The sequence below is a fragment of the Pelodiscus sinensis genome, chromosome 9 (assembly GCF_052426305.1).
Source record: "Pelodiscus sinensis isolate ZL-2025 chromosome 9, ASM5242630v1, whole genome shotgun sequence".
NCBI lineage: Eukaryota > Metazoa > Chordata > Testudines > Trionychidae > Pelodiscus > Pelodiscus sinensis.
In genome coordinates, this window is record NC_143060.1 from 49555510 (window position 1) to 49571942 (window position 16433).

The following is a 16433-nucleotide window of genomic DNA, read 5'->3' on the forward strand; positions in this document are numbered from 1 at the left end:
CAATTTCTGTTTCTTTTATCTCAAACCTGTGCTTCTCACTTTCTTACTCCCCTACTCTTCATGAAAGCAACGCCTCAGGAGACTCCTGAGTTCTTCCTTCCTCTCATCCCTTTTCAAAGTACATTATCTCAGGGGGTATGTCTACACTACCACCCTAGTTCGATCTAGGGTGGTAATGTAGGCATACCGCACTTGCAAATGAAGCCCGAGATTTGAATTTCCCGGGCTTCATTTGCATAAGCCGGCCGGCGCCATTTTTAAATGCCGGCTTGTTCGAACCCCGTGCCGCGTGGCTACACGCGGCACGGGCTAGATAGTTCGAACTAGCAAGCCATTCCGAACTATCTGTGCACCTCGTTCTACGAGGCGTACAGATAGTTCGGAATGGCTAGCTAGTTCGAACTATCTAGCCCGTGCCACGTGTAGCCGCGCAGCACGGGGTTCGAACAAGCCGGCATTTAAAAATGGCGCCGGCCGGCTTATGCAAATAAAGCCCGGGAAATTCAAATCCCGGGCTTCATTTGCACGTTCGGTATGCATACATTACCCTGCTAGTTCGAACTAGCGGGGTAGTGTAGACATACCCTATGTCTCCAGTGGCCTGGGACAAATGGCCCTCCCGGCCACCCCATGATAGGGCCTAGCAGCAATCAAAGCACTGGCCTGTAAAAGAGGTTTGGGGCTTAGTTTAAATGGATTAATTGGGAAAGGAGAGCATAAGTGAAAGTGGCTGCTATGTATTTATTAAATGAGGCAGAAGAACTTATAAATTAATTGGATTTTCAAGGTCTATTTCTATTTATACATGTATTTTATATAGTGTATTTTACTTAAGAAAAAAGTCAGTGGCTAAATTTTGTTCTTCTTTTATTCTATGTTACGTATATACCACAAACTCACATTAATACATGCTATATTTTATTGTATACACTTGTGGATCTAAAAATATTTAGATGTACTCAAAACATTGAAACCATGTTTTCTAGTGACTTTGTCAATATGGATCTTGATTTGTCTTTTCCCAAGAGACACTGGCTTTATCTTTTTGGGCGGGGAAAGGAAATCCTTTGGTAGTTGCTGCTACATGCTTTGTGTGGAATACTGTGCTATGAAATAATGTAATTCCTGCTCTTGCATGTGTGAGGCTGCTGCTGCTGCTTCTGAAAAGCTAACCCTGTGCAAGCATAAGAGGGAAAACAGGAGAAAAGGAGGACAGTGAGGAATGATGAGGTGATAGGGGCAGCCTATCATGGAAATTTTCTAACCTGTGCAAAGGCCCTTGATATGTGAAAAGTTTCTTTTGCATAGGATGCAAGACACTTATATAAAATGGGTAATGACAATGTAATGAGTTGTGAAAGTCCTTGTAGGAGAAGAGCAACATACACAGAGTAATTTTACCAACATTCTTTTAGAGAATGCCAAGAATTGCTTGTCTTTCTAACATTCTTTTAGAGAATGTGGAAAGACAAGCAATTCTTGGCATTCTACCAGCAGGATTCTATTTTACTTCTTAAAACATTTTCATTAATCATATTGTCTCTATTCTCCTGAAACACTTACATGAAGCTGATAGTTACAGTGCTTTCAGACATCACCACCAAGTGGTAGAAATCAACTTTAAGATTGATGAACTCCTAGAAAAAAATTTCTATGTTTTTCTAATTCTATTCTAATTTCTAAATTTTTATTTTTCTAATTGAGTTATTCAGGCATGTATTTATTTTGGTTTTTAACTTTGTTCCTCTTTGCAACAGCCTAGATGATTTGCTAAGATGTGGCGTGACCTTCGCGGCCAACATGGTGGTCGTGGACAAGGAAAGTACTATGAGTGCTGAGGAAGACTATATGGCAGATGCCAAGACTATTGTCAATGTACAAACTCTCTTTAGGTAAGTGATTTGGTAATTAACCAATACAGCTATGTTAAGTGTGAAATATTTTAGAATTCTTTTTGTGGAGGGGGAGACTGGGAGTGTGACTTTTCAACTATTTCTCGGAGCTTCCTTTTTTTTTTTTCTTAAACACTACTTTATATAATAAGCAAAAGTTATTGCTCCTTCGTGGTAATATGCTCAGGTCACTGGGTGAAGGACCAATGTACAGTAACTTAGATTGTTGCTCAGATTTTGAACCTATCTAACATTCTGCCTCTTTTGAGAGTTGACCAATAATTAAGGTCTGTACTGCATGTCACAATGTTCCAGGGGAAAGTGAGGGAAAATCTGAATCCAAATTTTGAAGAAAAAAAAATCTGTTCTCTCTCATAGTTGGTATTATATTGCTTGCAAATGATCTAGAAATAAACTATGGTAAGGAACTAGAAGATACAAGTGTATATGGTCATAAGAGTTGCTTTTTAGGTCTAATAATTAGAAGGCTCTAAAGTGTTCAGAGAAGTACTTTAAATTGTTCATTCAAATTTGTTAAGAGAACCATTGTATCATAAGTAGATCCGATCTTAATAATTTTTACATTCTTTTCTATCTGACATGCTCCTAGAAGAAAGTCTGTGATCGTGGCAAATTAACAGAAGTAGTCAGACATGATCCCACTACAGAAGGCTCTCTTCCCTTTTGTCATAATGATATCTATACCATCGAGATTAACTGTAAAAAGAACACTCGCCAATACCTGAATTATTGATGCGTTAGGTCCCACTAATTGTTTTCCCATGCAGAAGAACAAATGCCTTCTAGCACATTTGGTAGATCAGTACACAGTTTTTAGTAAAACACTCAATCCTCTCTCTAAGCACAGATTTTTAGCAGCAAGGCAGACTCTTCAAAGAATGAAAGAAATCAGAACAAAACCTTGCTTGTTTTTGCCAGAAGAGTCACTCACAAAGATCACAAAGAAGGGAAAAACATCTCGTGAAAAAGGACTGCTCATAATGAGAAAATGGGGAAAGAGGCTGAGGGGATGGTGCTCTCATGAAGTGCAATATGTTTCAGCTAAGGTTTTTCATACCCTGCCAACAGCAGAGGCAAAGGGGGCAATTGTCCTGGGGTCCAGTGATTCCAAGGGGACCTTTACATCGCTCTGTGTAGCTCTGACAGCTGGGGGGTGCACCATGTCCTAGGGGTTGTGGCAGCTGCCTGCTCCTATCCCACCCTTCTGCTTGAGGCCCTGCCTCTTCTGTAACGTAGCGCTGTCCCCCCAGGCTCCCTAATTTGTCCAAAGGCCCACAGAAGATATCAGTTCCCCTGACCTGGTTAGAATTCAATGACACTTCTTCAAGATTCTGATTCAGCAAGGGCACTAAGTACATACTTAGCATAAAGGATATGAATAGCCAATTGGCTACAAAAGCACTATTCACATGCTCAAAGATAGGTCTGTACATAAGTACTGTACCTTGTGAAAGCGTGGCCTAGAGCCCTAAAAATGAGTAAATGACTCATTCCAAATACATTTTTGCCAGGGTAGCCCAGTTTAACTATTAGACCTTGAGATGACAGTACATCTTAATGAGAATTATCCCCTCAAATGAATTCCAAGGACTTGACAAAGAAAAGATTGTAGGATTGGACCCTTCATTCTGATAATCTAAAGTGTGTTGAAATTTCATCTGCAAATATTGTAGAAGCTGCATTCCATCTCAAGTGATAAATGATATGAAACTGACTGTGAGGTGAAGGGGGGTTTCATTTGTAATCATCTTGTTTTGTGAAATCTTTTTTTTTTCCTTTTGAAATATTACCAAAATAATTGGGGCCATTTCTATGAATAAGGCTAGAGGAAAAAATAATTCTTTTGCCCACTTAAAAAAAATGGCGAGGAGTCCTGTGGCATCTTATAGACTAACTGAAGTGTAGGAGCATAAGCTTTCGTGGGCAAAGACCTTCTTCGTCAGATGCCCACGGAAGCTTATGCTACTACACTTCAGTTAGTCTATTAGGTGCCACAGGACTCCTCGCCGCTTTTGCAGATTCAGACTAACACGGCTACCCCTCTGATACTTAAAAAAATATGAAGACCTTTCTTTGAAAAATCTAGCACTTTGTGGGAATGGTCTTTATGGGAGGCGTTGGCCTTTTACCACTGCATGGAAATCCTCTAAAATCCAAGTCATGAGACCTTTAAAAAATGAAGGTGGCACATGCTCACCAACGGCTTCCTACATGTTAGTAACTATATTCACAGAGGCTACATCTACACTGGCACCCTTTTCCGGAAATGCTTAAAACGGAACAGTTTTCCATTATAAGTATTTCCGGAAAAAGCATTGGCAGGATGCTTTTCCGGAAAAGCACTTTTTTCGGAAAAGCGTCTGTGGCCAATGTAGACGAGCTTTTCCGGAAAAAACCCCCGATCGTCATTTTCGCGATTGGGGCATTTTTGCGGAAAAGACTACTGTGCTGGCTACACTGGCCCTTTTCCAGAACAGTTTTTCCGGAAAAGGACTTTTGCCCGAACGGGAGCAGCATAGTTTTTCCGGAAAAAACTGACAATTTTACTGTAGATCGTCATTGCTTTTCCGGAAAAGCAAGGGGCCAGTGTAGACAGCTGTCAAGTTATTCCGGAAAAGCGGCTGCTTTTCTGGAATAAGTGGCCCAGTGTAGACACAGCCAGAGATTCAGTTTGCACAGAGCCAGTTCGTGGTTGAGCTGAAACTCTGAGCGGCTTTGGGCTATGCCAAGTCTGGACTTAGGCATCTGACATACCAGAGTACATTCCTGGCTAATGAGCTGCCTTATAAATTTGGATCCCTTATAAAGCCTTGCTGATTTAGCTCTCACCTTCACTGGTCACAAACATCCTTCTATCATACAAGTCACACCCTCCGAGTGTGTGTTTTAGTGCAGCCTGTCAGCCACACTTGTCTCCAGCCCTTGGTTATACTTCCGAGTGGCCCCACTCTTAGATTTTCCCCCAGAAATATATTTCTTATACTTCCCAGCGTTCTCCTGAACAATACAAGTTTTGTCAAATCCATTATATATCTTTAAATAACATGCATGGGGCTTGCCATCCACCCAGTGGGCTTTCCCAGACTCTTTAGTTTAGATGTGTGATGGGGAGAGGTCACAGAAGATCACTTGGGGGTGCCTCCCGGAGTGCTGACACAGCCACTGCCTCTCGCCTTCCCACTCTCTGGGTCTTCTCACTACTCGGTTCTGCTGGGCCAGCTCCCTGGTCTCCCCCAACCAAAGGCCTCAAGCTGAGATTCTGGCCTTCCCTCCTTTCCCCTGCTTCCCCCTAACCCCCGCCCGAGAAGTTGTACAGACACCGAAACTCTTCAAATCTAAGGAGAGTGCAGTTTTGGGCCCACCTTCCTGGGATACCACTCCCCAGACTGGATCAAAACCCCCAATAAATTATTTGGGTAAGCCCTCTTTTATCAATGAAAGGAAAATGTACTCAGTGGTTGGCTCCCCAGGTATCAATTATTTCAATTATTTACATTGGGTTTGACAGAAAATAAAAGTGATTTTATTAAGTATAAACAGTAGGATTTAAGTGGTTATAAGTGGGAACAGGCAGAGCGAAGTAGATAAACTCAAAATAACAGAAAATGCTTAGCTAACTCTAACACTGAACCCTTAGTACACAAACTCATTACAAACTCACCCTAAAACTCTCTTTTCCAGCAAAGCCTTCCAAGCCAGGGCTGTCCCTTACCCTGGGGTCTTTGGTTCCTTCGCTTGGGTGTGCCAGCCACAGACAAAAGACTCCTACTTTCCTATTGTTTATAAAAAGTCCCTTTTTGCATGGGAAGTCACCTGGCCAGTTGGGGTGGACATGTGACTTCCCCAAACCAACCAGTGCTAAGACTTAAGGACAAAAGGCTATTTTCATATGGCTGCCCAGGCACTGAGGCCTCCCTTGATGATTTTCATTCACACATTTAAAACCCATAGGCTGTGTCTAGACTGGCAAGTTTTTCTGCAAAAGCAGCTGCTTTTGCGGAAAAACTTGCCAGCTGTCTACACTGGCCGTATGAATTTCCGCAAGAACACTGATAGAAATGTAGCTGTGTTAGTCTGGGGTAGCTGAAGCAAAATGCAGGACAATGTAGCACTTTAAAGACTAACAAGATGGTTTATTAGATGATGAGCTTTCGTGGGCCAGACCCACTTCCTCAGATCAAATAGTGGAAGAAAGTAGTCACAACCATATATACCAAAGGATACAATTAAAAAAAATGAACAAATATGAAAAGGACAAATCACATTGCAGAATAGGAGGGGAATGCGGGGGGGGGGGGAGGAAGGAAGGTAAGTGTCTGTGAATTGATGATATTAGAGGTAGGGAGAGTGGGATGTTTGTGAGTTAATGGTATTAGAGGTGATAATTGGGGAAACTATCTTGGTAATGGGTGAGATAGTTCAAGTGTTTGTTGAGTCCTTTTGGAAAGTGTCGAATTTTAACATGAATGACAGTTCAGAGGATTCCCTTTCAAGTGCAGATGTAAAAGGTCTTTGTAGCAGAATGCAGGTGATTAAGTCATTGAGAGCGTGTCCTTTCTGGTTAAAATGGCAAGAAACTGTTTTTTCTTTGTGATCTTGTCTGATATCTGTTTTGTGGGCATTAATCCTTTGGCGAAGTGTCTGAGACGTTTGTCCAATGTACATAGCAGACGGACACTTTCAGCACATGATAGCATAGATTATATTTCTGGATGCGCAGGAATATGTGTTCTTGATCTTATAACTCACTTGGTTAGGTCCAATAATGGTATCAGCAGAATGAATATGTGGACAAAGCTGGCAACGGGGTTTGTTGCAAGGGAAGGTACCAGGGTTGGTATTAGTGTGGTATGTCCTGTGGTGGTTGGTAAGAATCATCTTGAGGTTAGGTGGTTGTCTATAGGAGACTATGGGTCTGTCTCCCAGAGCCTCTTGGAGTATGGTATCCTGTTCCAGTATAGGCTGTAGTTTATTGATAATGTGTTGGACAGGTTTAAGTTGGGGGTTGTAGGTGATGACAAGTGGTGTTCTGTTGTTGGTTTTCTTGGGTCTGTTTTGAAGTAGATGGTTTCTAGGTATTCGTCTGGCTCTTTCAATTTGCTTTTTTATTTTTTTTTTTGCAAAAGCTTTTTTTACAAAGCTTTTGTACAAAAGGGCCAGTGTAGACAGCTCAGATTTGTTTTGCGAAAAAAGCCCCAATTGCGAAAATGGCGATCGGGGCTTTTTTTGCACAAAAGCGTGTCTAGATTGGCAGAGATGCTTTTCCACAAAAAGTGCTTTTGCGGAAAAGCATCCGTGCCAATCTAGATGCTCTTTTCCACAAATGCTTTTAACAGAAAACTTTTCCATTAAAAGCATTTGCAGAAAATCATGCCAGTCTAGACGTAGCCCTGAAGTATTCCCCACTCCATGGCTGTGTCTACATTGGCACCCTTTTCCGTAAAAGGGATGCTAATGAGACACTTCGGAATTGCAAATGCCGCGGGGGATTTAAATATCCCCCGTGGCATTTGCATGAACATGGCTGCTGCTTTTTTCTGGATCGGGGTTTTGCCGGAGAAAAGCGCCAGTCTAGATGGGATCTTGTGGAAAATAAGCCCTTTTCCACAAGGTCCCTTATTTCTACATGAAAGATCCCTTATTCCTACTTTCATTTGTTTCAGTTTGCTTTTAAAATGAGACAATTACACACAATAATATTTAGAGAACATTAAGGTTTCAAAGTCAAGTACTCAAAAAGTTTGGAAAATCCATAATTAATTTGATTCTGCACAAATACATCTTGTGTGAATGGTTGTACAAATTATTCTAGATCTGTTAAAACCTTGCACCATGTTTTCACTAGATGGCAGCATTAGCTCATGTCTGAAGCATAGTTATTATTATAAATACAGATATTATAGGAAAGCCAAAAGAGGAGTGAGATTTTCTTTGTGTTTTTGACCAAGTTAGAAAAGATAAAAATAGGTCTTAAATAAAATATTTATCAGAACTAGATTTTTAGAAAGCTTTCACCAGTTGTATTTTATAAGACAAATGAAAGAGGAAACAGAAATTAGTTTCCACCCTGTGTACCAACATTAGGCAGAAAGAATGCATCAAATATTGATGAGGTATTATTATATAGATATAATGTGTTGCTAGGAAAAATGTACAGTATTTAGATTAGAGGTTTGTATTCTTCACAGAATTTTGTAACGAGTTCCATAGGGCTAAATATTGGGGCAATTACATCAATTGTATTAATGATTTCAGTCCATGCTAAATCACATGCAGTAAGATGGGTGATAACAAATTTAAAGGAATAATTATAGGTGGAAGGGGTGGGCAAAGATAGCCAAATATGCATTATCCTGTCAGAAGTTTAATATTGGAACAGATTATTTAATACATGTAGGCACAAAGTGATATTCTTTAGCAGAAATAATGCCCAAATAAAGTATTTTTAAAAAATTGTCAATGCTTTAATGTGATAGGGGAAAGGGTTTATGTATATTAATAATCTGAGCTGTGCGGAGAGAAATTTGAGACTTACTTTATAATAAAAAAGCAGCTTTATCCTTTGAAAATTGTTAATAGTTTCTTATGTCAACATTATAAAAGGATTTCAAGACAATGAAGTATTTTGTTAAGATATGAGGTTTATGACTACAGTGGTCTTGGCATATTTGATCCAACAGGCCTGGCTGAGGTGATCTGGAAGCAGAAATAGTCTGCTAATGGGTTAAACTAATAGAAGACTCCTTTGATCTGGACCAAAAGGATGAACCAAGGAAAGAGCTGACTAAAGAATGAGTATTAATCACAATCAGGCCTTAAATCACACAGCAACAGCCATCTGTAGGGTTTTATATAATTTCTGCTTACCTAGGATTCTTACCCTAGGGGTACAGCTAAACTGCAGGGTTTTTTGGGGATACCGTATCCTGAAAAAACTCTGCAGTGTCCAGGGAACACGTTTGCTCTTCCATTTTTTTTTTTTTGCAGAAGAGCAAACGCGCTCTTTCAGAAGCCCCTATATTCCTTGTTCTGCAAGGAAGAAGGGGGCTTTCAAAAGAGGGTTTTTTTGCATCATTTGGTCCAGTCCAAATGGGGCCAAATTTCAGAAAAGGCTCTTCCGACAAAAGTATCAGAAAAAGATACGCAAAATATGGAGCGCAATTTGCGTATCTTTTCCCAATAGATCCTCACAGTCTAGATCAGCCGTGGCTAACCCACGGTTCACAAGCTTCCCCACACAGGGTGCGGCTCATGAAGCCTCCCCCCCACTCCCCATGGCTTATAAAGCCGTCCTTGTGCTCCTGAAAATGGCCTTCTCCTCCCTGCTCCCTTTGCTCACTGAGTGTAGGGCAGCCGTCTGGCACAGCCATTAAGAATGGAGTATTAAAGATGGTGCCGGCCAGTGGGAGCGTGATGTGGCCAAAAAAAAGCCTCTGAATGTGTTTTCTTAAAGGGACAGTCCTTTTTTTTTTTTTTTTGCTCAACAACTTTGCCCCAGCAACATCCACTGACATCTTGGCTCTTTGCCAGGAATGGGTAGGTCCCTCCTGGTCTAGATGTACCCTACCAGACAAAGATCTGGCCTCAGTTATTCAGAGAGCCCTGAAAAGTTGTGGGTATCCGCTTTATATCCGTGGGTGTCCACATCCACAGATGTGGATGCAGATATCCATGGCTCATTTTTGCAGACATGGATGTGGATGTGGATACAAATTTTATATCTAGAACCCTACAAATTTGTGGCTATCCACTTTATGTCCTTTAAAATTTAGTAAATTGAATATACAGTAAAAACCAAGTCACATTGAATGGAACCATTCAAAAAATTTAAAACACCATTCTCTCAAAGGAATCAATGCTTTCTTTGACCTCAGTGAGATAAAATTAAAGTGTGGACCATGTTGTTAATGCTTGTGAATGCACTCTGACATTGTTCAGTGTTCTGCATTGAATAAATAATCTTTCTCGGTTGAAAGCTGCGTTCCTTCTCAGAAGACGAATATTGTTTATAGGATCATTTGCACAGGCTATAACTTTATTTGACTGAAAGCGCAAAAGGGAGTAAGAAAGAATATATAACTCTCACTGATATTATATGAATCTTTAATATTTTGGATGCAAAATAACATGTTTAGCTTAGGTTTGAAGAATAAATAAAACATATTGGCTTCAGGCAATGTACAGGCGTGGGCTGGCCAAAAGGTTATTTTTGTTCTGTTTCATCCTAACAGTTGAAATTATCTAATACATTTTCACTGATAGTCTTGGGGTGAGAGGCAGGGCCTCCTCAGTGGATGATTTTTTTTTTTACTCTAGAATAAGCTTCTCTTATTTATTTGGTAAGTCTTTCTCGACCCTAAACACCCTAAACACCTATTGCAAGGCCTGCCCACTCAGGCTTTTGGTGAGAAAGTGTTGGGTCAGGCTTTAGAATTTCAAGTTATATGGTTATTCTATTTTAAGACCATTAAGTCCATTAAGACCATTTTGCATCAATTCAGCTAATTTACAGTATACAGTACACTAATAGCAACAGATCTTTCACACATTCTATTTTATAAAGCAACATATAGAATGTACCCATGATTGTAGTATCTGAGTTCCTTAGAGAAGTGCATCAAGCAACACATCTACATCCTTCATATGGTGTTTGTTCTCTCATCTCATCTCTGGACAAAAAGAACATGCAGTGAAGTGTCTTATTTTGGTAGGTTTTGAGGGCATTTTAAAATTACATATACATGTTGCGACGTGTATGTTGGAAAGATAAGATTAAAAATAAAACAAAACAAAAAACTCTGCATATGAAGCAGAAAATAATGAGGTTTCCTTAGTTCCGAGAGAGCTCTTGCCACAGTTTTGGCCCACCCTCCCCCAAAAAAGTTCCCTTTTTCATACAGATGGCCTTATTATTATTTTGTCAAGTACTGAAGTTGTAGGCAATTGTCTTCATCCTAGAGTTTTAGATGGTCTTTTAGATATGCAGGGCCCAAGCCAAGGAGACTTTGACAATCAGGAAAGGCCTTGAACTGAATTGGAAATTCTGTGTAGAGGGTAGAGGACGTGTGTCATGTGCTCACAGTGGCCTGTATTGCTGAGGAGATACCCTGCAATGTTTTGTGCCCGTTGGAATTTTCTAGGTGCTGAAGGCTTCTTGCCCAAGTGTATCATGTTGCTATAATCCAGTCGAGAGGGAAGGAATGCATGAATAACTACAGCCCTGTGCAGATATAAAATTTGTATCTGCATCTGTACCCACAAAAATGAGTTGCAGATATCCATATTGACATCAGCAGATGTAGATACCTGTGGACAAAAAGCAGATATCCATATGCAGAGTTCTAGTTACAAAATTTGTATCTGCAGTTGCAAAAATGAGCAACAGATATCTGCATCCACATTTGTGGATGTGGATACCCATGGATATAAAGCGGATATCCACAGCTTTTTAGGGCTCTATGAATAACTGAGTCCAGATCTTTGTCTGCTAGGGTCAGAGTCTGCTAGGTAAGCAGAGATGATGGAAAAAGCATTACAGATGTGATTTAAGGCCTGATTGTGATTTAATAATCTTTCTGCAGTCCTCTCTCTCTTTGGATTCTCCTCTTGGTCTAGAGGCAAAGGATTTCTGCTTCCAGATCACCTCAGCTGCTGGATCAAAGCTGCAAAGACCATTGTAGTCATGAACCACATATCTCAACAAAATACTTCAGTGCTTTAAAATCCTTTTATAATGCTGAAATGAGAAGCTATGAACAATTTTGGGGGGATAAAGCTACTTTTTTTAATCCATTAGCAGACTATTTCTGCTTCCATATCCCCTCAGCTGTGCCTATCCCAGCTCACTCCTCACTCACTGGCATGGAATGAGGAATAGTGGCTCCCTAAAGGCTGTTCTCATCTTGCTTCCATACTTCCCTGCACAGGCTAATAGAGATAATATTGTCTTGATACAATTGGATTCATAGCTGCAGAGTACTTTCCCATGCAATTCCACTAGAGGGCAGACTTAATTTATACACAGTCTTACTGTCTAAAGAACAATGTTGAAAATGACTGAATACCAGCGGTCACTTTACATAGGAGGATGATGGTCTAAATCCAGCTCTTCCAGGGACCCAATAACTTGCTTTCACATTCAGTTATGTATATCCAGTCATTAAATCAGGTGCTAATCCTCCCTTTACAGTTGACTGTAAGCATTATATTGCTAATATTCACATTTAAATACCTGCCTGATATAAGAAGCTAATACAAGAAAATCCTCTACCAGCAAATCCTTTGATAATTATGCATTGTGTGGTCCAGAATTAATGCAGAACTAAGGAACCAAAGTTGAAAGAGGAGATTTTTTTAAAAGAAGTTGAAAATAAATTGCTTTGGTTACCTTGATGTTACAATATACCCTCCCTTTTGGTGGTAGTACGGTTGCATCAGAAAATTGGCTCTAACAAGGTTTTTTATATATAAAAACACAAGAAAAAAGTGTGGAGGTTAAATTTTATGATAATGGTGATGATTTGTTTAGCATATGCTAAATCTATTTGCCTATTGCTTACTGCAGGCAGACTATTTGGTAAAAATGCACAGCTCAAATTGTGTCTCAACTCTAGCTCTCTGGCTGACAGACTAACATATGCTCAGCAAGCTGAATAAAACATGCTGTGAGTGTTTTCTGTGTCCAAGTCCCGCTCCTTCTCAACCACAGAAGAAAATACAATGCATCCACTTTGGCACTGGCCTGCACATTTCAGATTTTCCTCAGCTATGAGAAAACAAACTATGACTGGACAAACTCTGAATGATCATGATTCTGAATGAAGGACAGAGAATGCAATTGTGATGAGAATTTTCCCTTTGGTCTGAAATGGGAAGGTCACCTATGTCTTCCTTCTGATACTTGTGGAACACATGTTGTGGCTGAGAACAGTAGAGATAAAATTCTATGGTCTTTACAAACATCCAGGCTGAAACAAATATGGTTCTTAATCTTTTAGCTCTACACTACAGAGAAGATCAGAGCTGCTGCAGCTGATCTTCCGGGGTTCAAATTAGCGAGTCTAGTGATGACATGCTAATTTGAATTGAGAGAGTGCTCCTATTGGTGCCAGTAGTCCTACTCCTATGAGGAGTAAGGAAAATTGATGGGAGAGTGTGCTTCCACCGACCTTCTGCTGTGTGGGCGGTGCCAAAATGTGATTTGAGATACAGGCAGTCCCCAGGTTACGTACAAGATAGGGACTGTAGGTTTGTTCTTAAGTTGAATCTGTATGTAAGTCGGAACTGGCGTCCAGATTCAGACATTGCTGAAACTGACCGCCAGTTCTGACTTACATACAGAATCAACTTAAGAACCCCAGGCGTCCCCAAGTCAGCTGCTGCTGAAACTGATCAGCAGCTGATTCCAGGAAGCCCGGGGCAGAGCAACTCTGCCTGGGGCTTCCTGTAGTCAGCGCTGGTCAGTTTCAGCAGAAGCTGACTTGGGGACGCCTGGGGCAGAGCAGCTGGGGTGCTACTGGACCAACCCAGCAGCACCCCATCTGCTCTGCCCCAGGCGTCCTGATTCAGCCGCTGCTGAAACTGACCAGCAGCGGCTGAATCAGGACCTGGGGCAGAGCAGCTGGGGTGCTGCCGGGTTGGTCCAGTAGTGCCCACAGGCGCTGCAGGACCAATCGGCAGCGCCCCAGCTGCTCTGCCCCAGAGTCCAAAACAAAAGCCTGGTCTGCTGGGGGGGGGGAGCACACTAGCTGCGCCCCCCCCCCCAGCAGACCAGGGACACGGGGAGCAGAGCCGCAGCGGCAGCGGGGTGCCGCGCCTCTGAGGCTTTGCTCTGGCAAAGCCTCAGAGGCGCGGGACCCCCCCGCGGCTGCGGCTTCAATCCGGGAGCCTGTGGTCTGCTGGGGACCGTCCTTTGCTCTGGCAAAGCCTCAGAAGCGCGGGAACCCGCCCGGGCCCCTGGTCTGCTGGAGACGGTCTCCAGCAGACCAGGGGCACCGGAGCAGCTTACGAACGGGGCTTTCTCGCCACGACTTCCGGGGCGAGAAAGCTCCGTTCGTAAGTGCGGATCCGACGTAAGTCGGATCCGCGTAAGTCGGGGACTGCCTGTACTTTGATTCCAGCTACATAATTAACATAGATGGAGTTGTCTACCTAAAGTCACCTTTCTCCATTAGTGTAGACCAGGCCTGAGTGATCATATCACCTTGAGAGTTTGAACTCATTTGGCAATATAGAACTAAAGCATTTATTTCACTTCCCAATCCAAGTTCTAGTTCTTCATCTGAACGGCTCTTGATGTTAGAAATTTTCTGAGTATGTATCTCAAGTTTTTACCTACTGGGTCAGAAAAAAAAACAGACGTACAGTTGCAAATAGAAAATTTGGTAGCTTGTTGTGAAAAGTCACACATGGATCCTATTGTGTGTCCCACATAAAATGTTTGATTATCTATTTAACACCACTTCCTGAAATTAGACTGACAATTTCCCTTACCCAGTCCATTTAGCATCTTTTCATAAGTGTGTTCAAGAAAGACAAATTTCTCTTTAGCTCTGTCTAACATCAGCAGGGCTCCTACTGCCATTGCAACAACAGAGGACATTAAGAAACATTTATTTAGATGAAATCTTAGTCATTGCTGCTGAATGCTCAGTGTTTGCTTGCATTCCTATTCCAGTGAATTCCTTCTCCTCAAACCTGATGTGAAAAGGCCTGTAGGATGTGGTGTGGTGAAGCATTCAGAAAGTGTGCCCAGGTTTTTATTTCATTTGACACTAACGTATTAGTCCCGTAAAAACAAGGAGTCCTGTGACACCTTAAAGACTAACAGATCTATCTGGATATAAGCTTTTGTGGACAAAACCCCACTTTGTAAGATGCATTGCTCAGCAGCAGGCCTGCCAATGGGGGGAGGTGGCAATTCAAAGGAGCCAGGGGCTCCCAGCCACTGTTGCTGCTACTATGACGGCACTGGAGGCTAGAACCCTGGGCCCTTTAAATTGCTGCATCGTGCACTTTGAGCAGCACTAAGGGCTGGGGTGTCTTGCCATGCTCAGGGTGGTGAAGAGAGCTGGCTGCTCCCAGCCCTGCCCCTTCCAATTAAGGCCCCACCTGCTGTGGGGCCATGGAACCGGCCCTTCACCATACTTTTTCTGGGGCCCCACAGAAGATGTCAGCCTACCTGCTCACCAGGAAATTTTTAACCAAAAGACCTTCATGACTAAGTCATCTTGGGAGGAACAAGACTCAATACTAATGAATCACTGGCCTTATGGATCACAAGTAGGGCAAGTGAACACCCATTATAATTGGCTGAATTTGAGGACAAATAAGTAAGACAGATATTCACAGTTCAGATTAATATAATAGTGGTGCAACACATTGTTCTTTTTTAAAGAGAGAATTATTTCAGGTGTGTTGATTCAAGTAATTTTTTCACAAGAAACCAGAATGCTTTACTTTGAAGTCTAAGTTCACTGTGAAACACATGAATACTTTTGGAAAGATCATCAGAGACATGAGAAATTAAGGCTTGAGCAACTGCAAATAAGTGCTGGATTGGACATTGCCTAGGAAAAAAATAGGTCAAAACAAGAGTTTTAGAGCCCTGATTGCATCTTCCTTTGCAAATTTCCAACCCATCTCAGAAGTTTGTTTTCTGAGTAAGCATATTTGTGTCCCTACTCATTACAGGATCGGTCGGCAAAGGCTTCCCCAGCCGACCAATCCGCGTCTAGACTACTGCAGTGTGCTGGATCAGCTGATTGTCGGCACAGCGCAGCGGCATGTTTATTTTAATGAAGCGGGGATTGTTTAAATCCCCGCTTCTTTACCTATGCCGGGTAAACTAGTTGTGCAGTACTTGCATAGTATTTTTAAATAACAAAGAGGTCACCATGCCACAAGAACAGGACATTTAGAAACTGAACTGTCAGGTATGTATGTATTGAAACTCACTGGAGTTGGGTACCCAATCTCATCTAGCAATATGCAATGGAGAGAGGAAAGATAGTTTTGTGGTCAAGGCATTGAACTGGAACGTGAGAACTACCTTCTGTTCTCAGCATTACAACAGGCTCTGTGTTACCTAATATAGGAGATGCCACTTTGTTTTCGTTTTCTATTTCATCATTTGAAAACTGTAAATAATATTCCCTTCATCCCACTCTTGGGAGTTTTCATATTGACACTGGAATCTTGCCGGGACATGGGCTGTCCCTCTCTTGATTGTGCAGTACCTATCAGAGTACAGTCCTCTGCTCATATGAAGCCTGAAGGCACAGAGGCTATGTCTACACTACCAGGTTATTTTGAAATAAATTATTCTTCTGAAATAACTATTATAAAATAGCGCATCCATGCTACAAGTCCCCATTGAAATAGTGTAGAATTATATTGAAATAGCTCATCCATACTGATTGGAGGCTGAATCGTATTTAAAGCCTCCCAGAAGCTCTCCAGTCAGGGCATCAGGACAGCAGTCACTTCTTGTAGTGGCTTTCTCAGACTTGTGCTTAAAGG

General features: G+C 41.7%; 1 protein-coding gene across 4 annotated transcripts in view; it reads left to right on the forward strand.

Moving 5' to 3' along the window:
* Nucleotides 1-16433, forward strand: part of KCNT2 (potassium sodium-activated channel subfamily T member 2) — a 322338-nt gene that overhangs the window by 233943 nt on the left and 71962 nt on the right. For all 4 annotated transcript variants that reach the window (XM_075936723.2, XM_075936724.2, XM_075936725.2 and 1 more), the window contains one exon: nucleotides 1758-1892. In XM_075936723.2, the coding sequence (XP_075792838.1) occupies nucleotides 1758-1892 (135 nt within the window). The remainder of the gene's footprint in view (nucleotides 1-1757; nucleotides 1893-16433) is intronic.